At 39.7% G+C, this 14,332-nt stretch overlaps 1 protein-coding gene across 2 annotated transcripts in view; it reads right to left on the minus strand.

Annotated features, from left to right (window-relative positions):
• Window positions 1-24: 24 nt before the first annotated feature.
• The window catches only part of LOC132535285 (serine/threonine-protein kinase Nek10-like), a 50,704-nt gene continuing 36,396 nt past the window's right edge, over window positions 25-14,332 (minus strand). The window contains exons 6-7 of one of the 2 annotated variants that reach the window (XM_060180455.1): window positions 13,467-13,551; window positions 25-67 (exon numbers count right to left, since the gene is read on the minus strand). In XM_060180455.1, coding sequence (XP_060036438.1) covers window positions 59-67; window positions 13,467-13,551 — 94 coding nt within the window. In that variant the 3' untranslated portion in view covers window positions 25-58. Of the gene's footprint in view, window positions 68-7,355; window positions 7,629-13,466; window positions 13,552-14,332 lie in introns of those variants that run through there. The other variant, XM_060180454.1, reaches the window with a different exon arrangement.

Consider the following 14,332-nt stretch of genomic DNA (forward strand, 5'->3'; position numbering starts at 1 on the left):
AATTAAAAATAGTTCTGTGACTACTTACTAATTTAAAGTCTCCTCTTTGCTCTCCACTCTAAAAGAGCTATAATTAAAGAACATACAAATATTCATGTATTATCTTTCATTATGGTAGGATAATACATAAAATAACATTTTAAGCTATTTATATTAATATTTATTCAAAAAACATTTTTCTCATTACTGTCTTGTAAAAGCCTGTGCTGGACTCTGAGGAAGACACAAATGTACTTCACTGAACATAAGTATATGATAGATATACAAATAATTGAAATTTAAGACAAAAGTTAGTGTTAAAGAACATTATATATGGCAGCCTGGCACTGGACTCTTAAACATGAGGTCCTGAGTTTGATTCCCAGCATTATATGTGCCAAATCAGTAATCTGATTATCTCTTTCTCTCTCATTAGTAAATGAACAAATAGTTTTTTAAAAGAACATATACATGATGTGCTATAAAACTCTAGAGGAACAATATATGACATACTGGTGAGAGGTCTGAGGAAAACCTCATAAAGGTGGTAGCCTCTGAATAGGCTGTGAACAACTGATAAATTTGCTAAGAAGAAATGGGGGGAATAGAAGTTGTATAGAAAGAACAACAGGGTGGAGTAACAGAAATTGGATCATCTCTCCCCCCAAAACAACAAATAAATATGAGACCCAATTGAAATGTTATCTACAGCTGAAAGATCTGCAGCCTCAGGTGGGTGCTGGTGAGGTTGGGGCAAAAAGGGGCTCGGCCTGAAAGAACAACACAGTCAAACAAGAGCTCAGGCAGCATGGTTGTTTCCTTTTCAGTACAGCAAGCAGTGAGGGTAGATCCTAGCGCCGCTGGAAGAGAACTTAAAACCTCTCAGTCTGGGAGCATGGACCGACCAGTCAACGCCCATGTTCAGCGGGGAAGCAATTACAGAAGTCAGACCTTCCACCTTCTGCAACCCACAATGACCCTGGGTCCATACTCCCAGAGGGATAGAGAATGGGAAAGCTATCAGGGGAGGGGGTGGGTTATGGAGATTGGGTGGTGGGAATTGTGTGGAGTTGTACCCCTCCTACCCTATGGTTTTGTTAATTAATCCTTTCTTAAATAAAAAAATAAAATAAAAAAAAAAGAAAGTTGGAAGAGGTGGAAAAAAAAAGATAATAAAATTGTTTAAAAAAGAAAAAAAAAAACCTCTCAGGCAAGGACACAATTAAAAAAAAACAGAGAGCATTTGTGACCACAGGACAGCCCAAAGCAACCCCACCCCCACTCCACAGCTGCACATCATACAAACAAAAGAGGCCTCGAGATCACAATAGCACCACCTGTTGGCCAGCAATAACCAGCACAAGTGCGCAAGCAGAGAAAGGGGACTAAACAGCTAACCAGGCCGTATCAGTCAGATAAAAATGACACAAGAGGAAATCCAAGGAATTACAGAGTTTGAGACACTATCAGAGACAGACTTCAACAAGCTCTTATGAGGACTCTCCAAGAATCTAAGCAAGACTTGAAAGAGCATTTTACTGTGGATTTAAAATATACAAGAGAGGAACTCAGAACAGAGTTCGCTAAGAGACTTCAAAGCTTGAAAGAAGAACTTTAGTCAGAATTCACCAAGCAGTTATGAAGCATGAAATAAAAATTTCAAACAAAACTCCATGGAGTAAAAGCACTCTTGACTCAATTCACACTCAGGTAGAAGGCTTAGGAGGCAGACTCACACATGCAAAAGAAAGAATTTCTAATCTAGAAGATACAGTTAGTCCACTCTTTCAATTTAAAGATGAGGGAGAAGAAAGGTTCAGAAAGACTGAAGCAACTCTCTGTGAAATTGCAGATTCCACCATAAGGTTGTATATAAGAGTGATAGGTGTATCTGAGGAAGAGGACAAGGCCAAAGGTACAGAGGTCCATTTTCAGAGAAATTTTAGCTGAGCACTCCCCTCACTTAGGAAACCCTCAGAATAGTCTCATCCAAGAGGCAGAACACTCATCCAGATTTATAAATATAAAGAGACCAACACCAAGGTGCATTATTGTAAAATTATTAAAACTCAATGACAAGGGAAAAAATTACACACTGCTAGGGAAAGGAAAAAAATTACATACAAAGGCAGAGCTATCAAGTTTTCATTAGACTTCTCTTCACAAACCCTAGAGGCAAGGAGAGAGTGGAATGACATACTCAAAGTTCTAAAGGAGAGGGGATTCCAGTCACAGATCTTGTATCCTTCAAAATTATCCTTCAAATATGAGGGAGAAATAACGGTTTTCTAAAATGTTCAAAAACAAAAGGAGTTTGCAAGAACTAATGAAGAGAGTCTCAAAAGAAAGGAAGAAGCTAAGGAATACATGTTCTAAGCAGGATTAACAGCACTAAGAACATAATAAAAATATGAAAGAACAAGAAAATAGGGGAGGGAATTAAAGGACAAAGCAGTTCTATCAAATGTTTGTTAAGACCAATTTTAATAATGTCAGGGGTAGGGGATGGACACAGACTTTCAATGGCACGAAAAGTGAAAAATTATTACCCTATTGACTTATTTCTCATAAATAACTATTAATGTGACATGTCCGAGGGGAAATAGATGTAATAATTCAAGTTTTCTAACTGCCTAGCCCATAAGCTCTATGTACAAACATTTGCTTTAGCCTAAGTATTATCTAAGTAATACTTCAAATTTGTAAGATGGCCAAACTCTGACACTGGGCTAAAACTGTTCAAGGAGTTCTAAAAATATATGTGCATATATAGCTTTTCAAACATCTAAGTCAACTACAACTTTAAGCCAGACATATCAAGACCATTTGGCCCTGTCAGTATCTCACATACGAAAATGTTCAGACACCACCAAAGGGCACAAAGCAAAGCAAGATCTAATATATTACTAAAGATGTTAACGACTGGAGTAGCATAAAAAACAAACCCCCAACTAACCTGGTTTTAATAGCAATTAATTATTCCTATTCTAAGATTTTTTATTTTAATTTAATTTAATTTTTTTAATTTTCTTTATATTTATTTTCCCTTTTGTTGCCCTTGTTTTTTTATTGTTGTTGTAGTTATTATTGTTGTTGCTATTATGTCGCTGTTATTGGATAGGACAGAGAGAAATGGAGAGAGGAGGGGAAGACAGAGGGGGAGAGAAAGAGAGACACCTGCAGACCTGCTTCACCGCCTCTGAAGTGACTCCCCTGCAGGTGGGGAGCCGGAAGCTGGAACCGGGATCCTTACCCTGTCCTTGTGCTTTGCGCCACGTGCACTTAAACCTGCTGCACTACCACCGACTCCCTCTAAGATCTTCCTAAGACTACAAGAAATATGTTGCATTCTCTTTAAGGTCCTCATTTCTCCTAGTCCTAGCACCTCTGGGATGATGCCCATACTTCTCGATTTTTCTGCTCTCTGATTCCTTACCATCATACCACCTATGGTGACTCAACCAAATGACAACTAGTGCTGCCATCCCACATTATGTCACTACAACCAGAGATATGGAGCCTGAGATGTCAACCTTGCAACTCTTCAAATCTGGTGAGCTCTTTCCTAACACATGGGACTACCTACATCCACTTTAGACAGTACATCATCTAACAAAGTTACAGATACTAGATATGGGGTAGTGTTTAGGATACTGGGTACAGGTATACATGTAGCCATAAGCTAGGGGCAATTATATAAACTTAGAGTAATAGTAGTCAGTAGTCCTTGATGATTAGACTTCAACCTAATAAGCCTGGAATCCTAATTGTAGTGCCTAAAGAAGGAATCATAAATTCTCTAATTGATTATACTTACACCAAATTAGCTTAGCAATCTAACAGAAAGGCCCAAACAAGACAGATCCCAAAAGACTAATTCTGGTTGGCCTGAACAAATGATACTCAATGCTTGAACAACTGGGAGAAAGTCAAAGATCATCAGACAAAGAGATAACTACAAAAGTCAGATAAGGGCAAGAGACAGGCTCACTTAATAATGGCCTTTTGGTCAATATCACATCACCTCACCATCTGGGGCCCTAGTTAGAGAAGCCTTGGATTCCCACACAAAAAAAATAGAGGGGCCGGGTGGTGGTGCACCTAGTTGAGTGCACATGTTACAACGCGCAAGGACTAGAGTTTGAGCCCCCAGTCCCCACCCGCTAGGGGAAAGCTTCACAAGTGCTGAAGCGGTGCTGCAGGTGACTCTTTGTCTCTCACCCTCGCTGTCCCTCCCTTCCCTCTCAATTTCTGACTGTCTCTACCCAATCAATAAATAAAGATAATAAAAAATTTTTAATAGGGTAAAATGTATACCTGTACCTCTAGTGTATCCCTCTCTGCACTGGTCACTTCTATCAGGAACATCATCACAAGTCCTCTTGAGGGCCTTCCTAGGATGTCTCCATTACCATAGAGCAGCTATGGTAGGGACTTCCACATTCTCCCAAGGGAGGCTGGGGTATTCTGCCCCACCACTTGAGGAAGACTGGTCCTAAAATGAATGCAGCCTACAGTGTTTCCAGCTGTAGCCATGAGCTGCCAGCTCAGACCAAAAGGGATTCAGAGGCTACACAGGCTCTGGTGCATGACCTGTGTCAGGTGGACGGAAGTAAACAGTCAATTCTATCCACAGGATACTTTCAAGAATGGGAGCTATTCGCTGCCCTAATCCAACATTCTAGCCCTTTTCTCTATTCTGACACCATTTTCTCAGGCGTTTTATCCAACTTCATGCTAGCTATCAAACTCAGGTAGGGATAACCATAGGTGTGGGCCCCTGGAAACATGCCTAGGGTGGGCTTCCTAGCTTTCTTCCACTCTGGGATTCCTGATCCCATCTCCTCCATTCCTACTTTTTGGTTCCTGTTCATTAACTATTTGCTCTCACTTTATGTCCTGCCATCTTCCAGACACCAAGTTTCAGACGATACCATGATTCCATCTGACTTCTCTGGGCAAACAGTTTTACCAATGTGTCCTGGAACCTCACCTCTCCAGAGCTCTACCCCACTAGGGAAAGAGAGATAGGCTGAGGGTATGGATAAACCTGCCAACATCCAAGTCCAGCAGAGAAGCAATTATAGAAGCCAGAACTCCTGCCTTTTGCACCCCAAAGCAACTCTGATCCATACTCCCAGTGGGGGAGAAGAGGTAGGAGGGAGAAGAAAAGAGTCTCTGAATTCCAGCTCCATCAGGTTCCAAAGACAGGGGACAAAAAGGGGAGAGATATTTGGATTATCTAGTAGTAGGGTTATGTGTAGCCTGGAGCAGAAGAGAGGATTGGACTTGGAAGGAAAAGGGGGCAATTATGTATAAATGTAGACAGATAGCTGTAGAGATGACAGTTAACCCATGCTACCACTTTAAGAGAATCGCGGTGGTCTGCAATGGAGAGACTTGGGATTCAGAACTCTGGTGGTGGGAACGATATGGAATTATACCTCTGCTGACATGTAGTATTCTACATTTATTTTTTGTAAATAAATATTGAATCACTAATAAAATTAATAAATAAAATATTTTTTAAAGGAAAAGACAGGATGACTGTCTACCTCTAGACAATCTGAATAAACTATTTAAGGGGGGAAGAAAGAAAGAAAGAAAGAAAGAAAGAAAGAAAGAAAGAAAGAAAGAAAGAAAGAAAGAAAGGGAGAGGGAGAGAGAGAGAGAAAGAAAGAAAGAAAGAAAGAAAGAAAGAAAGAAAGAAAGAAAGAAAGAAAGGACAACAGAAGGTTCTGAGACTCTGAGAAGCGCCTCCATAGCTCTTTAGGTATGCTGGGAATGAGATTAGAAATCTGGAGTGGGAGGCCCATGCGACAGAACACATGTGCACATGTATCCATAAGTAAGGGAAATATAGACCTTAATGTAAAAGTGAACAATAGTTTGCAGTGACTCAGAAAGTGCAGCAAGCAAGTAGAAAGACCTAAAAAATTCGACTTTTTTAAATTAGGTACCATAAAGTACTTAATCAAATAGTTTCTATTTAGACCTAGATACCCTCCTCACCTACTTCTTGTTTCACTTCTCTCAGTCATTCCAAGGCTAACCTTGTCAGACAAGGTAAGGACTACAAAAGCTGGATAGGGGAAAGAGACTGGCATACTTTAATGATGGCTTTTCTGGGTACTACTGGGCCACCCTACCATCCAGGGCCCTAGTCAGGGAATCCTGGGATTCCCACATAGACATGATGGGCCTACACCTTTAAAGATACCTCTCCCCACTGTTGCTGGTCATCTCCATCAGGAACAGCATAGTGGATGCTCTTGTGGGCCCCTACAGGACCTTGCCCTCAATGTGGGTCAACATTGGTGGGGACTGTCCCATTCTCCAAAGGGAGGTTGAGTTGGCATACTCTGACACTCGAGGAAGACAGGTCCTGCAATGAGTGCAGCATAGAATGTTCCTAGCTATGACCAAAGAATGCAAACTCAGACCTACAGTGATGCAGAGGTTGCACAGACTCCTGTGCTGAATATGGACCCCAGATCAAGTCAATGGAGTTTGCAGTTAACAATATTTGTCTACTTTTCCCACAATTTGGAGCTACTCTCTTCCCTGATCCAGCTTTCTAGTCCTATTTCCAACTCTAACACCATCTTCCCAGACAGCTCCTTTGGCCCACCTGCATGTTAGCTACTGGGCTCAGGCAAAAATTAGTAAAGTCATAGGCCTCTTAGAATATACCTCAGATAGACCTACTAACTTTTCCTAAAATGGAGACCCCAAATCTCATCTGCTATAGTCTTACCTTTAGATTCCTGATTACTAAGTGATTTTTTTTCTGCTTTTATACACCAAGTTGCAAATGCGACCATGAGACCAACCTGATTTCACTGGCCTGATGACCTTACCGATGTATCCTGGAACCCCACCTCCCCAGACCCCTACCCCACTAGGGAAATTTAGAAACAGGTTGGGAGAATGAATCGACCTGCCAACCCCCATGTTCAGTGGAGAAGCAATTACAGAAGCCAGACCTTCCATCTTCTGCACCTCATAATGATCCTGGGTTCATACTCCCAGAAAGATAAAGAATAGGAAAGCTTCCTGTGGAAGGGATAGGATACGGAACTCTGGTGGTGGGAATTGTCTAGAACTGTCTTATCCTACGGTCCTGTTGATCATTATTAAATCAATAAAGAAAGAAAGAAAGAAAGAAAGAAAGAAAGAAAGAAAGAAAGAAAGAAAGAAAGAAAGAAAGAAAGGCTATGCAAAAAGCCTTTCATGCCTGAAGCACCAAATATACCAGGTTCAATCCCCAGCATGACCAAAAGCCAGACTGCTCAGTGCTCTGATTAAAAAAAGAGAGAGTTTAGATAATTGGTCATGACCATATTCTTTTTAAAGATGGTTACCTAGACAAGAAATATACCATTCCAATAATCAATATTCCCAAATTGTGTTCAGACAATAATCAATTCATTTTGTGTAATGGGTGATGTTAGGCATTTGAGATGAAAAGAAAAATTTATGGCCAAATAATCTGGGAAAGCTAGGTCAAACAGAGTTTAGCAAATAACTGTAGGACTCCTTTTATCTTTTAATATGATTCCAGTCAATATTGTCTCCAGTAGAAGAAATACGCAGCTTTTCTTAAACTTCACCAAAGTAGGCATCTGCTCACAGAATAATTATTCTACCTGTAGAACAAAATTTGAGGAACGCATAGGAAGGGGGATTTTGTCATTCTCAGAGAATTATGAAGTTATAAACTCAGAGAATTTAATCTTCCTTTATAAAATCAGCACTGGAAACTAGAATAAGACTAAGGCTGCTCTGTTTCTGTTTCCTTTAGTTCTATGAATGGTTAACCTGAAAGCATCAACTGCAGAAAAGCAAAACCACGAGGTATATGTACACCTTGACTTCACAGCCTGCTCACTGACCTGAAAAGCAAGCATGACTACAGGCTAAGATTACAACAGTACCTTCCAAGTGCCCCTTTAGACCTCAACAACTTTTCCCTGGACACAGGTGGACACAGGTCAGAAGATTGAGTTATGTAACGCTGAGCTAAATGACCTGGAGAAAGAAGTCCCCTAGTCATTCTGAACTGTATTCAGAATGTAAAATGCAAAATGTGAAGTAATGTCCTTGCTCTGTCTATTGCTTGAGTTCCTCTTTTTTTTTTTTTTTTTTTTTTTGTCTCCAGGGTTATTGCTGGAGCTAGGTGCCTGCACCATGAATCCACTGTTCCTGGAGGCTATTTTTTTTTCCCTTTTGTTGCCCTGTTTTTGTTTTTTTTTTCTTAATTGTTCTGGTTATTATTATTGTTGTCATTGTTGTTGGATAGGACAGAAAGAAATAGAGAGAGGAGGGGAAGACAGAGAGGAGAGAAAGATGGACGTCTGCAGACCTGCTTCACTGCCTATAAAGCAACTCCCCTGCAGGTGGGGAGCCAGGGGCTCGACCTGGGATCCTTACACCCATCCTTGCGAAGCTTCGCGCCACATGCACTTAACCTGCTGCACTACCACCCGGCCCCCTAATTCCTCCTTTTCTTTCAACTTGATACAGCACTACATTCAGTGCTGATAAAAGGAATATTTTAGAAATAGGACACATCTCTATCTCTCACTCTCTATCAAAAAAAAAAAGAGAGAGAGAGAAAGAAAAAAGAAAAGATCATCACTGGGGACAGTAAAATCGTGTAAGCATAAGCACCAAAGATAACCTTGGTATCAAAGAAAGAAAAAGGGAAGGAGGGAGGAAAATGGTAGGGAGAGAGGGAGTTGAAGCTGGAAGCATAAAGCCTTGACAAGGTAGAAGGGCATTTCTTCTGAAACAAGCAGAGAATTGAAACTGCATGATAATCCAAACCTAACAACCAACAACAAGACAGAGATCTCCCTAAAAACAAGTGATGTAGTGGGAAGCATGAATAACAAGGACAGAAGGGGTCTGAGTGTGAGCAGTGGGGGCGGTTCAGAGCAGCCCCACATCAACGCCTCAGCAGAGAGGAGAGGGAAGCCTTACAGTGGCCACATCCTGCTGCGATGCACCAGCATCAACGTAATAAACCCAGCATAGCACCGTGACTTCAGCCAACAGTTCCTGGCAACTCAAAAAGTTAAACAACTGCCTGAGTGCATGTTCTTCTTCCTGGAAAGAGTGCCAGGAGAGACTCAGAGAGAAACCCCATCTATGGAAAGACTAGAAATCAGGGGGAGGTTTCAGCTAATTTATGTTTTAGTCATAAACAAAGAGGCATTGGTTCTTTTCCCCCCTTTGGAGAACAGTACAATTAAGTTTGTTCTAGTTCATCACATACTAGATTAAGAAAAACAGTGTGTTAGGTGGGAATCACAAGAGTATGGCACAATCACCACCAATTTTCTAGACAAACAGAACATCTCTAAGGTAAATATTTTGCCAACTTCTGTAATTCAAGAAACTAGACCATCGTGGCCGGGAGGTGGTGCAGTGGATAGGGCATTGGACTCTCAAGCGTGAGGTTCCTGAGTTCAGTCCCCGGCAGCACATGTACCAGAATGATGTCTGGTTCTTTCTCTCTCTCCTTCTATCTTTCTCATTAATAAATAAATAAAATCTTTAAAAAAAAAAAAAAAAGAAACTAGGCCATCTACTAATAATCCCCTTTCCTCCATGAACATTTTTATTGACATCATGTAAAATGTTTTAATTAAAACTTCGGGGGTAGATAGTATAATGGTTATGCCAAGAGACTCTCATGCCTGAGGCTCCAAAGTCCCAGGTTCTATCCCCTGCTCCACCATAAGCCAGAGCTGAGCAGTGCTCTGGTAAAAAAAAAAAACTGCAATACCTTAGAGGGTAAAAAATAGTGTTTATATTAAGTGAGAATTATCAGCAAATACTATTAGGCAAAATGAAATATATGGACTACACATATCTATTTATGACCCACATAAAATTGCAGATGGCAGTGGTCTGGGAGGTGATGCAGTGGTAAAGATTTGGACTCTCAAGCATGAGGTCCCGAGTTTGATCCCCGGCAACACATGTGCCAGAGTGATGTCTGGTTCTTTCTCTTTCCTTCTATCTTTCTCATAAGTAAATAAAGTCTTAAAAAAAAGAATTGCAAATGGCAGCTCAGAAATAGATAAAACTCAGTTATATAGGGTTGGAGCATGGCATGGTGGGGGGAGGGATACCACCCACCCAGAAAACTGTAAATAACCAAGACAGAGGGCAATTGGAATATGTCCTAAAAATGGAATATATTCAAATAAATATATAGTTAAAACTATAATAGCATAAAAACAGCTTAGATGAAGAAGAGTCTTCTTTTTAAAAAACTTTTTATTAGTGACTAAATAATTAACAAGAAAAGGGAGTCCTCTAAGGGAGAGACACTGTGAATCCCAGAAGACTCAGATGAGAGCAGGTTCTGTCACTGAATAGTACTGAACACGATATTTCTGTCGTAAGTGTTAATTCTAGAACTTGGTGCCTGTACAACTCCACCATTCCTGATATAGGGTGAGAAAGAGAGGGAGAGAGAGACAGACAGAGAGAGAGTCCTAGAAGAGATACCTACAGCACTGCTCCACTGCTCATGAAGCTTCCCTACACAGGTGGGAACTAAGGGCTTAAACCCAGGACTTTGAGCTTGGTAATGTGTGTCATGTGTTCTCTACCTGGTGAGCCACTACCCAGTCCCTATCACTATTTAAGTACTAAGTTTGGAAAAGATTATTATGAGGGTAATAGAATGGAAACATCTTGACATCAGTCCTAATGATGTGTTTGGAGGCTCAAATTTATAGTCAAGGAAACAAAAGCAGAATAAATGTGTCAGATTACATCAGCTATATCAAACCATAAATTTCTGCACAGTGTTTTGTTTTGCATCAAAACAAAAATAAATCCTACTGAATGGAAGAAGATATTTGCATGCCACAGTCTAACTGGTAGTAAATATAAAAAATACACAATGGTGGTCCGGGAGGTGGCACAGTGGCAAAGCTTTGGACTCTCAAGCATGAGGTCCCGAGTTCAATCCCCAGCACCACATGTGTCAGAATGATGTCTGATTCTTTCTCTCTCCTCCTATATTTCTGACAAATAAGTAAAATCTTTTTAAAAAATACACAGTGAACTAAAAAATAAAATAAAATAAAATAATAAAACAAAATACACTCAAGAGTCAGGCGAAAGTGCAGCGGGTTAAGTGCACGTGGCGTAAAGTGCAAGGACCAGCTTGAGGATCCCAGTTCGAGTCCCCTGGCTCCCCGCCTGCAGGGGAGTCGCTTCATAGGCTGTGAAGCAAGCCTGAAGGTGTCTTTCTCTCCCCCTCTGTTTACCCCTCCTCTCTCCATTTCTCTCTGTCCTATCCAACAATGACAACATCAACAACAATAATAACTACAACAATAAAAAAAACAAGAGCAACAAAAAGGAAATAAATTAATTAATTGAAATAAATAAATAAATAAAATACACTCTACTAAAAAATGAGCAGAAGGCTTAAGTAAAGTCTTCTGTAAAGAAGATATACAAATGGTCAATAGATACATGAAAAGATGTTTATCATCTCTCATTAGGGAAATGCAAACCAAAGCAATTATATATCACCTCATACATGTCAGAAAGAATATTACAAAAAACAAGAAACAAGTGTTAGAGAGAAGAGGCACCTAATACACTGTTGGTAGGAATACAAACTAGTACATTCATAATGAAAATCAACTTGAGATTTCTCAAAAAAAATAAAAATATGAATTCCATATGACCCAGTTACACTACTTCTGGATATTTGCCCCCAAAATGCAAACACACTAACTTGAAGACATATGTGCATGCTTGTGTTTATTGCAGTATTATTTCCAATAACCTACAGATGGAAACAACCTAAGTGTCTACCAGTTGACAAGTGGATAGCATGATACATAGACATACGGAGTGGAAGTCTATTCAGCAATAAAGAAAAATGAAATCTGACCATTTGCAACAAGGGTGGGCCTAGAGGGTATTATGCTCAATGAAATTAGTAAGATCAATGAAGACAACAGCATATAAATTCACTCTTATGTGAAATACAGAGAAAACAAACAGATGAGCTAAAGAAAATAATAATAAGCTTTTGGACTATATCACCAATTGGTAACTGCGAGAAAGGAAGGAGAAGAGCTGAGCATAAATCAAGACAGTCAATCTTCAATGACGTGGGCCTGAAATCTACATATTATAGTACAATAATACAGTAATACATGAATCAAGATTTTTTTTTAATTCATCAGTAAAATTGAATCTGAAGTGAATGATCTTCACTAAGAGTGGTCTGATATCCCTAGTAGTTTACCAGCACAGAATATAAAATAAGAAACTTCTTAGGGAAAAAGTAATTGTGAAAATTACTAAAGTATACATGAATACAAAGACCATTTCAGGTATTTATTACTGGCAAACAAAAACAATAATGATCTGAGGCTTTGGAATAGTGGGACTCAATCTGTGGTTCCCTGACCAACAGTCTCTGAGAACAAAACCGCTTAGACTAGCAAAGTCTGTGGGTCTTCTCAAAGCTGCTGAATCAGAACAGGGAGCAGACTCCAGCTAACCCGTAACCTCTGGGTGTTCCTGTTACACTTAAAATTTTGACCAGTAGTGCTTTATGGGAGCAACTGTATAGTTAGCAACTGGGCTTAGGTGAAGTGTTGGGTACATTTTTCTTTAAAGCTACAAAATACAGACCAGTGGTACCATCAGCCCCTTAAAGTTTGTTAGAAATGCAGGAACAGCGACCTCAGTTTACCAAGTCAGAATCTGCAGTTCCTGGATCCCCATGTGATTTGTATGCAGATTAAAGTTTAAGAGTCACAACAACTGAGGCCATAGCATTCAGTTAACTAATAAGAGGTGAGAAAGATTTTTTTTTAAATTTTTACGGGGAGTGAGGGTTAATGGTTTACAGTGCAGTTGTTAACAAATAAATACAATTGAAAGAAAGATTCCTGTCCTCAGAACCCTTATCTGAGAGCAAGGGGAAGGCCCTTGCTCACCTCAGAAGGCCACAGATTAGTAAGAGTTATGAATTCAGGAGAAACTACTGAATTTGCAGAAGCTGACTTTTCCCACTGGCCATCTCTGGAGCCCCCAGCAGAGGATTCCTTATTTATCACTGTTGACTTTGAGCTAGTAAACTGCTAAACCCTAAACAGGCCAGAAGTTGTGGCCAACTGGGAACATCTCTGATCGGCCAACAGCTTAAAATGCAAGGTAATAATGAAAACAGTTCTAAAGTTCAACCCATTTAATCCCATAAATAAAAAGGAGAAATACAGATGGTTTTGTTCCTGTTAAGTCACTTCTCTCATATTTTTTTAAACAGCAAGTGAAATCATTTCCAAGGTTGCATGCTATCGAGTTGTAAGAGACGTATAGAAAATTAATATGGTCTGCTTCCAAGAAAAAAATACCAGCTTTGTATTTGTCTTCATAAATACACACACACACACACACACACACACACACACACACATTTTTTTTTAACTAACCTGGTAACATGGATCCCTCATTAGAAGTCTCAGACAGATTAATACTCTCAGAAAATGAATAGATGGGGCTCGGTTAACCCACTCTCTGAAATGAAAAAAAAAAAAAAAAAAAACAGAACATGTTCATTTTTAGAAGACTGTTGTGACAGTTCATGAGCAATATAAAACTGGAATGGGAAATAGTGAACACAGAGGAATAAGCATGTATTACATGCAAGCTTACTCTGCAACTGGGGACTTTTATTTGATGCTTGAATCCTTGACCCATTTGAGTACAAAACAGATAATACATCTTTATCACTACAAAGCAAAGTTCCCCAAAATCACTTGGCTCATGGGTTGTTCATCGACCTAAAGCAACAGCTAAAAGTCCCAATAATCAAGTCCAAGGTAATGACAATTCATGCCCTAATAATTTAGTACCCACTTAAAAAGTAGCATGCATGCATATGCTAAAACAAACATTGTTATCTTATCCTGAAATAGCCATGTTGACTGGGCGACTGCACCCCAACTTCTCAAGCCATGGGGTCTGCTTGGAGACCACCATCTCTTGTTTCCTCCTCTGTTTAGTTTGCATACACTACTTGTTTTTGTTTGTTTGTTTGTTTTAAATCAAAACAAACACTGAAAACCAGTATCAGAAAGGTATGCCATCATCTAAGTCAGGGGTGGAGAGTTTTGGAAAAGAGAAAAGCCTTAAACAAATGAAAATAGAAATAGTTTATGATCCTGCAATACCACTCTTAGACATTTATACAAAGGACACACACACGCACACAAAAAAACCCACTAATTCAAAAGAACATTTCCACACCCCTCCCCCTACTCACAGCTGTTTTATGCACAAAAACCAAGGGGTAGAA

Source organism: Erinaceus europaeus, chromosome 21, assembly GCF_950295315.1.
Source record: "Erinaceus europaeus chromosome 21, mEriEur2.1, whole genome shotgun sequence".
In the NCBI taxonomy this organism is placed as follows: Eukaryota; Metazoa; Chordata; class Mammalia; order Eulipotyphla; family Erinaceidae; genus Erinaceus; species Erinaceus europaeus.